Source organism: Barbatula barbatula (assembly GCF_947034865.1).
Source record: "Barbatula barbatula genome assembly, chromosome: 13".
NCBI classification, from domain to species: Eukaryota; Metazoa; Chordata; class Actinopteri; order Cypriniformes; family Nemacheilidae; genus Barbatula; species Barbatula barbatula.
Genome location: NC_136776.1, coordinates 11,466,750 through 11,482,741, shown reverse-complemented (window position 1 = coordinate 11,482,741; position 15,992 = coordinate 11,466,750). Strand labels below are relative to the sequence as shown.

The 15,992-nt window shown below is 40.6% G+C and overlaps 1 protein-coding gene across 1 annotated transcript; it reads left to right on the top strand.

Moving 5' to 3' along the window:
* Positions 1 to 4,137: 4,137 nt before the first annotated feature.
* Positions 4,138 to 15,650, top strand: LOC306902962 (5-hydroxytryptamine receptor 3A; the record flags this gene model as incomplete). The annotated part of the gene is made up of 10 exons (XM_079471882.1): positions 4,138 to 4,242; positions 9,152 to 9,262; positions 11,023 to 11,095; positions 11,397 to 11,569; positions 11,652 to 11,683; positions 12,849 to 13,018; positions 13,107 to 13,261; positions 14,075 to 14,285; positions 15,010 to 15,195; positions 15,337 to 15,650. 10 exons carry the CDS (start codon positions 4,138 to 4,140, stop codon positions 15,648 to 15,650), a joined length of 1,530 nt encoding a protein of 509 aa, XP_079328008.1.
* Between the last annotated feature and the right edge of the window lie 342 nt (positions 15,651 to 15,992).

The following is a 15,992-nucleotide window of genomic DNA, read 5'->3' as shown; positions in this document are numbered from 1 at the left end:
ACTTTAGTAACATGTCACAGTCTAGCAACGAAGATTCTGCCTCACCGGGTACTTCCACTACTGTACAGAATGTACATTCTGATGAGAATGATGTTCAGGGACAAATCCAAGAATTGAGTAGAAAACATGCTGAAACTTTAGCAGCGATAGCTGATCTAAGTCGAGAGCCCAGTAGGTCCTATATCTACGTGCCAAGGGAAAGACACATTCAGTCTTATAGTGTGGAGTTCAGCAAAGATGGTAGAAATGTGGACGAGTTCATCGAAGAGGTGGAAAGAGTGTTACTTGTCAGAAACCAGACTCCCGAAGATCAGGCAGACTTTGTTCTTTCTTTGTTAAAGGGTGCTGCCTTAGAGGAGGTCAGATTAAGACGGGGGGATCAACCTCGGCGAACCGAGGACCTCTTTACCTACCTCAAAGAGGCCTTTGGGGATAAGTGTAGTCTGGCCCAGTTACTGCAGGATTTCTATACTCGTAAGCAATTAGAAGGTGAAGACCTGCGTATGTACTCTCACTCTTTGTCTCAAATCTTGAACTCAGTCAGGAAACAGTCCCCAGATGCCATTGCAAATGTGAATTCTGCCATTAGAGATCAGTTTGTTGAGGGGGTTAGAGATGCTGCCCTTAGAAGAGAACTTCGTAGGTTTGTGAGGGATAAGCCCCGGGCAACCTTGATTGAGGTACGAGACGAAGCAATCATGTGGTCTTTCGAAGACCCCAAATTGCTTGTTAGCAAGGTAACCCTTCATCAGCATGTCACTTCTGAATCTACAGAAGCCCGCTGCGAGACTATCGGTATGTCGGATAAAAGCTCTGTCAGGCTTGAAGAAGTCTTAAAGGTAGTAGCAGAGCAAGGGAAGGCAATAGGGGAACTAACTGAAGCGGTTCAGAAATTAACTCTTCGTTGTACTAGTGCTGAAGTTGCGAGTCGCCCCAAGCCCAAGATGCAGCCCAGATTCACAGATGATGGCCAGCCAATCTGCTTCAAGTGTAATGAGGTGGGCCACATAGCCAAAAACTCCATTCGGAAGCTGAAACAGACAGTCAGGGAGGATACAGTATCCTTCACACCTCAGGGAAATGCGCACCCTCGGTTGCTGTGAGTCAGGCCTGTCATTTCCGAAATCACATCTCAAATGTCACAAAAACAGCCTTTTCCATCTAAGAAATGTTGCCAAATTACGAAATATTCTATGTGTTCATGACGCAGAGAAGCTTATTCAAGCATTTATGACTTCAAGACTTGACCACTGTAATGCACTACTTAGTGGTTGTCCTGCATCATCAATAAACAAACTACAGTTAGTTCAGAATGCAGCTGCCAGAGTTCTAACCAGGACCAGAAAATACCATCACATAACCCCAATGTTATCAACCCTTCACTGGCTACCCATTAAGTATTATATTGACTGTAATGGAAATGTTCTAATCTTGCTTCATGATATGTCTATGTTCTATGTTTTCGGAATGTTATCATATTTTCCCAAAACGCGTCATACCACTCTGCCTTTGCCCTCGAGCAGAGGCCAAGATGTTCTATTTGGAATAACGGCATCACTTCTCGTAAACCAGCTCGGGATTCTTGCTAGGGGGCAAAGGGAGGGGTGTCACGTTTTAATATATACTCTGTGTGCAGGAGGAAAGAGAGCCTTTTCTCTGCACCATCTCATTGCTTATGATGCAGATTAAACGACAATAAAATACTTTGCAAAGTACTTCCATTTTTCTCTGTGTATTGCTCTTTAAGATCTCAAAACTTGATAATATCTAGAATAACTAAATCCACCAAAGGGGGTCGAGCTATCTCATACGTAGCACCTAAACTCTGGAATAGCCTTCCTGATATTATTCGAGGATCAGAAACACTCGCCCAATTTAAATATAGATTAAAGACACATCTTTTCAGCCAAACATTCACTTGATGCAAAATATGCTAAATAAACCACCGGGAGACTGCTGACATTAGATATTATTTACTAGGTCTTTTTCATAACAAGTTAAACTTTCATGTACTGTGTTTTACCTTTTTTGTGTTTTCTAATTTTCCCCTGTAAAGCTGCTTTGGAACAATGCAAATTGTGAAAAGCGCTATATAAATAAAATTTAATTGAATTGAATTGAATATTAACCAACTTGACTGTACAAGACAGCTTTTGAACTAAAGTGAATATTCATGCGCATATGCAACATTAACTTCGGTAGGTACTATGATACATCTCAGTTACGTATGTAACCTCTTTTCCCTGATGGAGAGAACGAGACGTGTTGACAGAATTGGGTTTGACTAGAGAACCGGTCAACTATGACTGACTTGAAACAGCCAATGAAATTGGCGAATTAAATTACATACGTAACCGAGATGTTCCCTTTCTGTCTGTCTCTCGACATAGTGTCGACAGAATGGGGTTCCTACGAAAACACCACAGCGCTGTGCCGCATCACAATCTCTAACCTAGGCGTGTCAGACGTAAAAATTGTAACCTTCCAGTGGAGAGGTAGGGGGTCCCAGAGCTTGAGAAAGGTGGGAAGCCCCTGCCAATGGGAAGCATTATTTCCTCACTGAGAAAATGTGCTACGGAGACCACTTTTTACTGCAGGGAGGAGTTTTAGTGGAGACACCCACATGGTCTCGCCAATTGGGGAGAACTCAATGGAGTATGTGCGGACTGTAAGGGAGTGCCGCGATAGGGGGAGGTCCACCTAGGAGAGGTCATGGTCCACCAGCATGGGAACCAGATCATGAGGATACATCAGCTGAATAGCGCACTGACCCACCCAAGGAGGGGGAAGGCGCCTTAGCAGGCGTGAGCACCACCGGCTGCCGGTCTCATCTTTAGGTACCATGCAAGACTCGGGCTGACACCAGTTCCATGTGGAGGCTGTAAAACCTTGCGAAGGTATTGGGCGTAGCCCAACCCAGAGCTGTACATATGTCTGCCAGAGAGGTGCCCTGAGCCAGTGCCCACGAGGACGCCACAGCCAAGTGGGGGTGTGCCCTCACTGCAAGCGGGTATGGGCGATCTTTGGAACGGTACGCCCAAGTGACGTCAACCAACAATCTAGCGCACCAACCTATGTTTGGAGACAGCCCTGCCCTTTTGCTGACCTCCAAAACAGACAAAGAGCTGCTCAGAGCTCTGCATGCGGTCCAAGTTCCAAAAAGGAACTTTGGGCACATAGCCGGGCCGGGACCCATGATAACGTGAGAGTATCCAGGCCTGATCTCTAGGCAATCCGTGCCATCTCCTTTTATACCCATATGTACAGGACGGAGATTGGCATGCAAAGTCCTATTGGCATGCTTATTGTTTCGGCAAATTAACCGTGGATTTACTAAAGTTAAAGGTCCAGTGTGTCATTTTTTATATGATCTATTGACAGAAATGCAATGTAATATACATAAATGACAGAGAGAATTCTAGCATGAAACTCTGGATGGCACAGTCTATAGTCTAACCAAATCGGACAAAATAGCTTTCCCACATGGCGCAGCTGATTGGTTCCTTCTGTATAAGCAGCCAATGAGCTTGCTGCCCAACATTCAAATCTTTGCTTGTGATTTTCGTTAGCAGTGCAGAAAGCTTCAGAAACCCTTCTCCTTCCCCAGCTCCACTTGCATTGATCTGCTCCAAGGTGATCATGTACGCTATTTGGGTGTTTATTCATTTATGTTATATGTGCAGCAGCAGCATACTTTACATGCACACCGAGCAAATTGTGGATTTATTTAGCAGTAGAGAGTCTCTGTACTTGCTCCGCCACAGCAGCAGCATAGCAAATCTATTTTGCCAAAACCAAAACATTTAGATGTCATGTAAACTACCATGTTAAACCCTACGAGAGTCTTATTGACAGAACTTTAGAGGTGTATACATAAGTGCATCAAAACTAGTCCATTAAAGCCTAGCACAGTATACAAAGCTAAGAATAGTGAGATTAGTACGTATTTTTATTTTTTTTTTTAAAGAAGGAAAGGGAAGAGAATTAGGAAAAATCAACCAGCGACGTGTTGACGGAAGAGATGTTTTTTTAAGATGGCAACCGAGTCTGCTGATCTTGTAGCAGCTGGTAGATCATTCCACCAATGTGGAACAGATCCAGAGAAGGTACGGGAGAATGACTTTTTTCCTTTTTGGGATGGTACTGTCACCCCGTGACAGGGCCGAGGGTTATTTACCACAATCCGGAGGAGCAGAGACCAGAAAACACCAAGAGGTGGACAACAAGGATGCGTTTAAAAAGGTAAGTTTTTATTAATCTAAAAAGGGATAAAAAGCAGAGGTGGGGATGCTCGTGGCTGTAGCGTGGACGCAATGAAGAAGCGGGGGGCTGGTAGGTACTTTTCCGTCCTTCAGGTAAGTATATTCCTCTCTAGGTGGGCCTGTCTCTGTAGCGTTGATGAAGTGAGGAAGGGGGGGGTGCCGGTAGGTACTTTTCCGTTCTTCAGGTAAGTATATTCCTCTCTAGGTAGGCCTCGTGGGACAGACCGGGACTTTAATCGTCGTCAGACTCGTGGAAGTTCTCGTGGGGCAGGCAGCTTCCGGGCTCGGACTCGTTGACGTGCTCGCAAAGCCACCATTCAACTCTTCACAATAGCTCCCTCTTTGCTCCCTGTAAGGGACGGACAATTCGACAGTGAGGCGGACAGTAGTAAGTGAGACAGAGAACGGGGTACTTTACCAGCCTTCGCTCTCGTTCTGGGTGTAATGGAACGGCATCGTCAGAAGAATGGTAAGGCTGGACTTTCGTTGATGTGGGATGCAGACCTAGAGAGGTAGGACTCAAACCATTGCAACGCCATTCCAGAGACACCCATAGCACTGAAAGAAGCCAGGAGGATGTGATGATTGACAGTGTCAAAGGCAGCAGACAGATCCAGTAGGATGAGCACAGATGACATGGATGATGCTTTTGCCAGTCTCAGGGCTTCGATGACTGAGAGCAGTGCAGTCTCTGTGGAATGACCGGTCTTGAACCAAGACTGATTGCTGTCCAGGAGGTTGTTTTGCATGAGAAAGGAGGAGAGCTGGTTGAACACAACTCGCTACAGGGCTTTGGCGATGAAGGGAAGAAGGGAGACAGGCCTGTAGTTTTCTAGCAGTGTAGGGTCCAGGGTGGGTTTCTTTAGAAGCGGTGTGATGCGGGCATCTTTGAACGCTGTGGGAAATGTCCCAGTGGTGAGCGAAGAGTTGATGATGTGGGTCAGAGCAGGCACAACCGTTGGAGAGATGGCCTGGAGGAGATGGGTGGGGATGGGATCCAGTGGGCAGGTGGTAGGGTGGTTGGAGCCAATGACCTTTGAGACATCAGCTTCAGACAGAGTAGAAAAGGCGGGGAGCACACACGTGTCAGGGATGTGGGCGGGTTCGACAGATGGTGGCGTAGAGAACTGGCTGCTGATGGCAGTAGTTTTCTTTACGAAGAACGATGCAAAATCAGCAGCTGTTAACTCCGATGAAGGTGCGGGAGCAGGAGGACAGAGGAGAGCAGAGAAGGTTTTGAAGAGCGTACGAGAGTCCAGAGAGTTGCAGATCCTCAAGTGGTAGTACTCTGTTTTTGCAGAGGTGACATCTACAGAGAAAGAAGAGAGAAGAGATTGGTAGAGAGAGAGGTCTGCAGGGTCTTTTGACTTGCGCCATTTTCTCTCAGCTGACCGGAGGCTGGCGCGATGCTCACGCAGTACATCCGATAACCAGGGAGCCGACGGGGATGCACAGGCTGGTCCAGATGCAAGAGGGCATAGGTTGTCAAAGCAGGATGAAAGCGTGGAATACAGAGTGTCTGTGGCATTGTCTGTATTCAAAAGAGAGAGCTCATCAGAGGGGGGGAGTGCAGAAAAGACAGCAGAGGAAAAACAGGAGGGAGGGAGAGACCGCAGGTTGCGCCGGAAGGTGACCATCGGTAAGACATCTGCGATATCCGGAGCAGTGAGGTCGAGGGTGACGAAGAAGTGATCAGACGTGTGCAGCGGGGTGACCTGAGAGTGATGAGTGGAGCAGTACCTTGTGAAGATCAGATCTATATGGTTTCCAGACTTGTGGGTTGCTGATGTGGAAACCTGCTCGAGGAGAAATGATGCGGTCAGGTTGACGAAGTCAGCCTGTGGTTTTCCAATGTGGATGTTGAAGTCACCTAGTACCACCAGGGGAGTACCATCCTCAGGGAAGGATGAAAGAAACACATCCAGCTCCTCCAAGAAATGTCCAAGCTGACCTGGGGGACGATATATAACTACAAAATGACTTTTAACAGGGTGGGTGATAGTAACAGCATGAAACTCGAAGGAGCTGTGGTCACACATGGGTGTTAGTTGATTGAATTTCCAGTCTTTGGGGATGAGTAGACCGGTGCCTCCAACCCTTCCTGTGATGCAAGGGCTGTGGGAGAAAGTGTGGTTATGGGAGAGGGCAGCGGGAGTGGCAGAGTCCTCTGGTTTGATCCATGTTTCTGTAAGTGCTAAAAGACCAGAATGTTTAACAAAAGCTGTAATGAAATCAGTTTTGTTCACAGCAGATTGGCAGTTCCACAATCCTATTGGGAAAGTAGAAGGGGCAGTTGCTAGCAGTGATACATTGTGAAGATTATTAGCATTGCGTCGCCTTCGGCATGCGGCAGATGATTTACGTGTTGTGATAACAGAAAGGATTTGAAAACACATATTTAAGAGAAGCAGAAAGAAAATAGGGAGAAACATTAAAGATAACAATAAAGGATTAAGTATTAGTGCAAACAAGTAAGACAAAAAGTGCAAGTGTTAAAACAAAACTAGAAGTGCAATACTCAAGTGCCCTGTCGGTGTCCCCATTCGGTGGAGTCGCGCGCAGGTAGAGTCGATGTCTTTACTCTCTTCGGTCTTCACGCGATGAGGGCTGCACGCGACCACTGCCGCGGTGGGTAGACGCTTTTTAAATACCCATCTAATTACTTTAATTCAACAGGCCCCGCCCTCAGATGACATGCGCACACAAAGCAAACAAATTAAACTAGCCCAAGAACGAACGAAGGAACGTGACAGAGCGGAAGTAAATACAAAGTGATTTCTCAGTTTAACACAGTACTAAAACTCAACAAGACACAATTTAAATACACTTACACAATTCTGTACGCTTCTGCTGCTAAATTGCTTCTCCTTCAGATTGAACACTAATCTCAGTTTAAATAACAATGCTGGCGTTTGGCCCCGCCCTCAGATGACACGCGTACACAAAGCAAACAAATTAAACTAGCCCAAGAACGAACAAAGGAACGATACTACACGCGGTTTCACCACGTGACAGAGCGGAAGTAAATACAAAGCGATTTAACACAGTACTAAAACTCAACAAGACACAATTTAAATACACTTACACAATTCTGTACGCTTCTGCTGCTAAATTGCTTCTCCTTTAAAACAAAAACCATGGTTACTCTAGTAGACCCATGGTTTTTGCCAAAACTCTAGAATGGTAGCACTCTAAAGCCCCCTAATCTAACTAAAACTCTTAGATGTGTATTAATACAATGAGCGAAGTGATAATATAGAGTTTTGTGACATTATTATTTGTACAACATGGTAATCCGTTTTTGTGGATAAAATGTGGAACACCATTGAAAGGTAGTGTCAAACTGTGATATAATAACTGAATGAAAACATTTTTATAATTTTTTTAGTTTATAAAAATAATTTGTTATCTATAATATAAAACAATTTTAATGGCAATTTCAATTTAAGGTTCACTGTCATTTTTCAGCACAGATAAGACGCGGAGTTATCATTTTGTAAACTTTGAAGATCTTCTCAAAAAGAGAAAACTAAAAGAATAAAGAACAAACAAATAATGAAAAGTGTTACTTTTTTAAATGTATTATTGTTGTTAAATAATGCATTTTATGATTTGCAAATAACTTTTATTTGAATACGCTATAGGCACAACCTATAGGCTAAACACAGTGAGTTTTTACTGTTTTAGTGAGTTTTTATTCGGCAAGTTGAAAGACGTCGCAGCCTCTTCATGACTGATATCACTGTCTTCTTCTGATACATTGGGTAAAAGTCAAGCTTTAACAAAGAGTTTGTATGAGCTCGTTGGACACTGGTTTCTGCTTTTGACACAGCACTGTTAGATAGTTAAATAAACAATGGCGTCTCAAACAAGCGTCTCATGTGTGTTTTGGGTTAAAGAACGTGTTTCTTAAAATAAGTGAACAGTGTCCCAATGTGAAGTGAGCCGGGTCCTTACCACTTCAGCTGGTTCAAAACGCAGCAGCTCGCCTCATCTTCCAACAGCCCACAAGGGCTCATGTGACACCCCTTTTCATCTCTCTCCACTGGCTACCGGTTGAAGCCCGGATCAGATTCAAGTCACTGATGTTTGTACACAGGACTATCACTGGATCTGCACTGGTATACTTTCACACCCCATCAAGAACCCTGCGTTCAGCAGACGAGCGGCGTCTTGTATTGTCTTCTCATAAGGGGAGTAAATCCCTTTCCCGCCCATTCTCCTTCACAACTCCTTCCTGGTGGAACATTCTTCCCAATGCGGTCCGGTCAACCACATCTCTCACAACCTTCAAAAAACTACTTAAAACACACCTCTTCTGCGAATACTTGACAGACAAATGAAAAATAAAACGTACACTAACCCTCTTCTCTCAACAGGTTGTGGTCTGGCTTTTGTTGAAACTAGTAACTTTTTATTAGCACCTAATGTACTATTGCTCTTTGTATGACATATCGCTTATTGCTCCCTGAACTCTTTGTAAGTCGCTTTGGATAAAAGCGTCTGCTAAATGACTAAATGTAAAATGTAAATGTTTCCAGTGCCCGTACCCGTGTACAAGAAATACTGATTCACAACCTTGGGAGTAGGGAGCTGATTGAGACACAGCTTTAGTGTCCCAAAAACTAAAAGGGTGGTTGCTCACCCCTGAAACACCAAAGGGTGTCACAAATCTTTACTACAATGGGGGATGATTCAATGGAGGTTTTCATCTGATTTCTGGTCAGAGTTAAACCACAATCTGATTTTGCAGCATCTTCCAGCTCTAAAAGTATTCACCTTCTTTGTATATAATATGATCTTGTTTGAAGGCCTGGCATCTTGAATTAATTCCAAAAAGACCACTGATGGATTATCACTTAATCATCATACAACTCCGTGTTTCCCAGCGACAGCACCAAAACCTGAAACATCTGGAGAAGACCTGTAAGGAGGAGTGGGCCAAAATCCCTGCAGTGTGTGAAAGCCTGGTCAAGAACTACAGGAAACGTCTGATCTCTGTAATTGTAAACAAAGGTTTCTGTCCCAAATATAAAGTTATATTTTTCTATTGTATCAAATATTTTTTTCATGCCATAAAATACAAAATATATTTGTTTTAAATATGTGTTTTTGTGATTTTCTGGATTATTTTGCATTCTGTCTCTCAAAATTGCTGTGTACCAACGATGAAAATTACAGATCTTTCCATTCTTTGTAAGTGGGAAAACTTCGGCAGTGTATCAAATTCTTATTTGCCCAACTGTATGTACTTTAAAGAATACAATGATTATGTCCAAAACCATGATGTTATCACAATTGTGGTACGATTTGTTGCTTATAAAGGGAAAATTGTTAAAAGTCTTGATTTTGCAAAGATGATACAAATGTGAACCAGTGAGATGTGGTTGTTTGAGTTCATTCAAATGTTCTGGTTTACAGAGGCCAGATATTTACATGTTTGTAAGTGCTAGTGCCCATCTCTCAACAGATCAGAGTTTGCTTTGGTTTGTACATATGAGTCGTCAAACCTCTGCGGTCACTGCCTGAATAGGAAAATGTTTGAGGTTTTTATTTTCTCTGAAGGGTTTTTCACCTGTGTTCAAATCATCAATATGAAAACATCTTCTGTGCTGTCAGATTGTCTGGAATGATTCATTATTTATTCAATAAATTCATCATTGCTTCATTTGTTCAATGTAGACAGAATAATCCCTCTACAGTTTAGATATAACCTCGGGATAATAGATTATCTCGATTTTTGGGTCTAACATTTCATCCACTGCAATTCTAAGGTTCTCAGTCAACTATGCAACTTGTGAACTGGGATTGTTCTTTTATCTTAGCATCTATTTAGTTTTATTCAAGCTTATGATTAGCACTTAACTAATAAAAAACATCAAGTACGAGTCAAATATTTTGTTTCGTATGAACAAAGAAACAAATACTGCCAGATTCTTTAGCACAAGTATTAAAACTTGAAGTGGTGCTCACCTGTGAAAATCTGTCCAAAATATGTTCTTTAGGGCATCAATATTTATTTGCGGTTCTATCTGGTTGGTTATTGGTCCAGTTCAGAAGATATGATCCAAAATTATTTCATATTTGGTCCTTAGACTCCAGATTATTTTTATTGTCCACTAAGCACAAATCACAACTTTGATGATGTAGAAAAATACTATCTTACACAAAGTTACTAGTTTCAACTAAAGCCAGACTACAGCCTGTTGAGAGAACATTTTCCTTGTGCCAGTAGGTTTCTTAGCCACATTTGAGTGACCAATCCGTCACACCATTTGCCGATCAGTGTTCCATTAAAAAAAGATACAGTGGCTTGTACACTTTCCATAACTGATGAAATGCTTGTTTGCATTTTTCAACATAGTAATATTTGTACATGCTTGATACATGAAAGTGTATGATGAACCATCAGGTGATAACCTCATCATTTTATTATACAAATGACTACGGGTGTACGATCTATAAAATGTAAGTATTTAGGTTGTTACCTACATTTTCATCCTGACAAAACCCGACACTCGAACTCCATATATGAAAAAAATATTCTTAAGACCTGCTAAACGTTTCCTGTTAAGTAAGAGACCAATGGCTTTTATCTGTATTCCAAGATCCTGGGTAAGAACATCTGAATTTATGATATATATTGCTTTTTATGTTTAACATTAGTGGACAGGGTGCACTCTACGTGTGATATTTATGGTTCAGTATTAATACGATTACGATGTGATTGTGTTTTGCTCTTGTTATCCTTCAATAATAGCTAAACCGGAAACTACAGGTCAAACCGTGGACAGCCACTCTCACCTGCCTCATCACTAACTTCTTTGTGAATTGTAAGATGGGTAAATTTTTTTGTCAAAATAAACACTACATCATTCAAAATACTGTGATTTTAGACCCGTAAAGATGCCATAGAAGAACCATTTTTGACTTACATCCGAACAACCTTTCATGTGATAGAAAAGGGCTCTTAAGCTTTTATATCAAAAGTAAGCAAGAAATTGAACCACAAAAGGTCCTTCTATGGCATCACTGTAAAGAACCTTTTGTAGCACCTTTATTTTTAAGAGTGTATGTGTGTTCAGTGGTGAATGCCATGAATTGCATCTTATAATTTGTGATTTGGGCTTTCAGCTGTGTTACTAAGATCGGTGGAGGCATTAAACTGTTCTCAGCCGACAACAAAATCTCTCCTTCAAGCAATGAAAGAGGAAGTCCTGAGCTACAGTGAAGCAAGACCTGTTATCAGCCTACGAACTCCTACCAATGTCACTGTAGACCTGACACTCTATGGGATTTTAGGAGTGGTAAGCAATGTGTATTTGTTTAATTCAAAACTTTACACTAAAGCACTAACTGTTGCAGAATATATTCTTATTTCCCTTTCAGAATGAAAAATTACAGGTGTTGGAAACATATCTGTGGGTGAGGCTGGTGAGTATGACATACGTTTTCGGCAATGACAGTATTAGACTATGTCATATTTTAGTAAATCGTATCTAACATTAGATATAGAAAGATGTTTTTTTAGCCCTTTAAAGAGGAAAGATTTACATTATAGTATTTGGGGGCCAGGCCTGACTGAATTATTGTTTTTGTAGACTTGGCAGATTGAAGGCTTAAACTGGGATCCTGCTGAATGCGGAGCAAATAAAATCTCACTTCCACGAGAGACAGTATGGATTCCAGACATTGTCATCAATGAATTGTATGTTGCAAAGTATAAAAGGTTAAAACTAACTCTGATTCGGTCAAAGTATTTAAAGTCTATTTGATAACATAGACTACCATTTAAAATTGATTCTGAATTTATTTAATTCTACAAATTGTAGAAGAAGTCTAAATACTTTTTGGTTGTAAATAATGTCACAAATGGAAAAACAATGATCGCATCACATAACATTGGCATGTACAGTGTGCTATTATTACTGCCCATGAAATTCAGACGGCAAATGCAATTTTGTTCAAAAGTAAAAGAAAATTGTATAGTAAATTTAAAAACATAACATGTTTTTCGTAATATTTTACACTCAGTGAAATTTCTTTAAATTCACATTTTTGTACAGTATTTCAAAACTTCCTGAAAATTCTGTAAAATAAAACAATATAACAGTTTATATCTTATTATATGTCTTAATATTGTACATTGTCTGTTAAATATGCAAGATCTTTTTATGTACATAATGTTATTATGTACTCACCCTTGAGTTGTTCAACATCTGTATGAATGTGTATAGTTATTTGGAAGAATGCTTGTAACCAAACAGTTCTTGGCCACCATTGACTACTAGTAGGAAAACTTACAATAGTAGTCAAAAGTGCCCCAGAACTTTCCAACATTCTTCAAAATAGATGTTTTTGTGTTCAACAGAACAAAGACATTTATAAAAAAATGTCCCACTATGGTAGTCCAAGGTGGCCGAGAACTGTTTGGTTACAAGCATTCTTCCGAATGTATTTTTCTGTGTTCATCAGAACAAAGCAATGTATACAGATTTGGAACAACTTGAGGGTGAGTAAATGAAGACAGAGTTTTTAAGCGGCTGTGTAACTATAAATGTTACTTTAACTGTTTAACTGTTACAGCATGGATGAAAACAGAGCACCGGAAACATACTACGTGTACATTATGTCCAATGGTGAGGTGAGGGACGGCAAGCCATTTCATGTGATCAGCTCCTGTAAACTGGACATCTACAACTTTCCTTTTGATATTCAGAACTGCTCGTACACGTTCAACTCTTACAAACACAACGGTGAACGATGTTACGCTCCACTGTGAATCGTAGTGTTCTGCTATAATCAATGTGATGATTTTGTATCTGATGGTCTGTTTCTCTGTAGTTCAGGATGTTCGGTTGTTCTTCTTTAAACCCGTCAAGCAAGTATTCCAGGAGTCTTTGGAACTCATGGCGACCCAAGGAGAGTGGGAGCTAATAGACATGCTGGGAGAAAAACCCGAACACACTTATGAAGAAGGAGGATGGGATGAACTTATTGTACATGTTCGTGGCATTTTTTAAAGTTTAAAATAGGGCGGTTAAGTTAATACGTAACTTTATTGTAACAAAGATGTCGAGGGTCTATTACAACGAATTGAGGGAAGTGCAATGCTCAATATGGCCGTTCTAGCAGAGAAAGTCCCGGCTTACAGGTAAAAAGAGCGATAGATTAATTTAGCATATTTCGTGTCTTCGAAGAGTCTTTAGATTAATCACAACTATAAAAGACATATACAGCTGTATGATTATTTCCGAAAACGTGTGGGGCGGGGGGTGGGGAGTGCTACTGAGCGCAAGCACACAACACATCATCGCATTACCTCTGCATTACTGTTGATTCACTATAAATTTGTGTTGTTTGAGTTAGCTTATGCAAGTACGCGCTTTGTCAACAAAACACAGATATAGTTTAACTTACCGCGTGCGGTTCATTTATAAATGTTGTTATATTTGAAGGTTTTTCAGTAAATATTGATACATGTTGAACTGTGATTTAAGACATATTTTGTGTTAATGCATTTGTCAGACACTTTTATCCAAAGCAATATACATTGCATTCACAATTCACTTTTTACCAGCCCAGGTATGTGTGTTCCCTGGTATTCAAACCCATAACACAATTTACTCTGTTATGTACAAGATATATTATGTAACTAGTCAAACTTAAAAATGTGAATCAACGGACAGATCAAGTCCAAAACAATTTGATCGAGATTTTGTTTGTTTAGATTATTCAGAAAATAACTTGATAATTAAATGTGTGGTTTTGAAAGGAGACTTTATGTTTTTATTCACTGTTGTGCACTATAGATTGTGTTGAGACGTCGATCTGCGCTGTATGTGGTGAACCTCTTGCTTCCCAGCTGCTTTCTGCTTTCTGTGGATCTGTTCAGCTTCTTACTGCCTCCTCAGCATGTGGATCGATCGGCCTTCAAAATGACGCTCATCTTGGGTTACACCGTATTCCTGCTGTTAATGAATGACCTCCTGCCCGTCACAGGGAACACCTTACCTCTCATAAGTCAGTTTTCAAACTCTCTTTTTCACTAACTGTATTTACCCTGATGAAAAGACCAAGACATCTTGTGTTTACTGCAGGCTATTTCAGTAACAAGCAAGACTTCAAAAAATGTGTTGGTTAACAGGGTCAAAGAGCGTGTGCTACTGTAGCTACACCAATTCAAGAGAAAAGGCTATTAAGACTAAATGAGCAACACATAACTCAGTTTGGTTTTGGATGTATTTTGTTTTTCTTGGATAGCTTTAACAGGCGTGATATTGACCTTTCCAACACAGTTTCACGGGAAGTCTTAACTATTTTACGTTTACTAATCTGTATAATTCGTACGATCTTATTTCTACGTCTGGCTCCTTCACACAAGTTACGCCTTTGTTATTGATTCACGACATCTAGCGGCAAAATGACATATTTTGTGCCTTAAATTCTGAAAGCAGAAATAGCAAGTACTGACCAGCGTAAAATATGCTCTACTCAATTCCTGTTGATCTGTTCATCAGGGTACATGTTCAACTACAAAACAGTAGTACCATTTAGTCAAAGGATCTTTAAAGAACCATCTCTTTCTTACTTTTTATAAACCTTTGTGAAACAGAAAGGTTATTCAGATGTTAAAGGTTCTTTATGGAACCAAATTGTTCTTCTATGGCATCAAAGAACCTTTTAAAGCATCATTTTGCATCAAGTGCAGAGTGACCTGTACATCAATCTGCCTCTCTACATCTAGATCTGTTCTTCTCTCTCTGCTTGGCCTTGATGGTTACAAGTCTCCTTGAAACGGTTTTCATCACTAATATCCTGTGCGGTTCCAGCCATTATCCCCCATTACCAAAATGTATCAGGATTCTGGTGCTAAAGTATCTTGCTCGACTCGTGTGTATGGAGCAGAAAGCTTGGGATCAAAACTCAGAAGGTTAGAGCGCTTTTAGAATCAATATATTGTTTTCTGTTGGGATGTTTCCACACAGAGTTAACACTATTTACTTTGTATAAAATGGGCTATGAATGGTTATTTACATTGACATCATTTTTGCTTTTTGTTTCTTGCCTACAGCAAACAGATCAAAGATTTTTTTCGACAGTAACAGCATGACTGAATACTCAAAGAAAGAATCAGTTTGTTCATCCCCAGCGAGTTTCCAGGAACGGTGTCTAGAGGAAATGCAGAAGCTGAGGAAAGATCTGCTGGCTATCCGCCGTCAGGTTGAAGAACACTTCAGTAATGACAACAGGACAGATGAATGGATCATGTTTGGTCAAATCATTGACCGTCTGCTCTTCATACTGTATTTTATTTTTATCACAGTGAGCTCAATAACAATTATGGTTCTGTGGTTACAATCCTACCGTCTAGACAAAAACCCTTAGTTAACTTTTCTATGCTGAGGTTATTCAGAATTGATTTTCTTTTTAAAGCTGCTTTAAGTTGTTACGGGAAACAAAACATTTTGGAGATACTGCATTTTTTGTTTAATTTTTTTGTATTATTTGTACTATTTTCATTTGTGTTTCATTTGTTTTGTTGTATTGTATGTATGTTTTGATATAGAGTGGTATATATTGTTTAAATAAATATACGGTATAATAAATTATTAATACACTCCTGAATTATTAAATATGATTTGTATTTTTATATTTTTAATAACGTAACTGCTTATTATGCTGAATCCTAAATAAACCATTGTTTCTTTTGGTGGAACAACATATGAG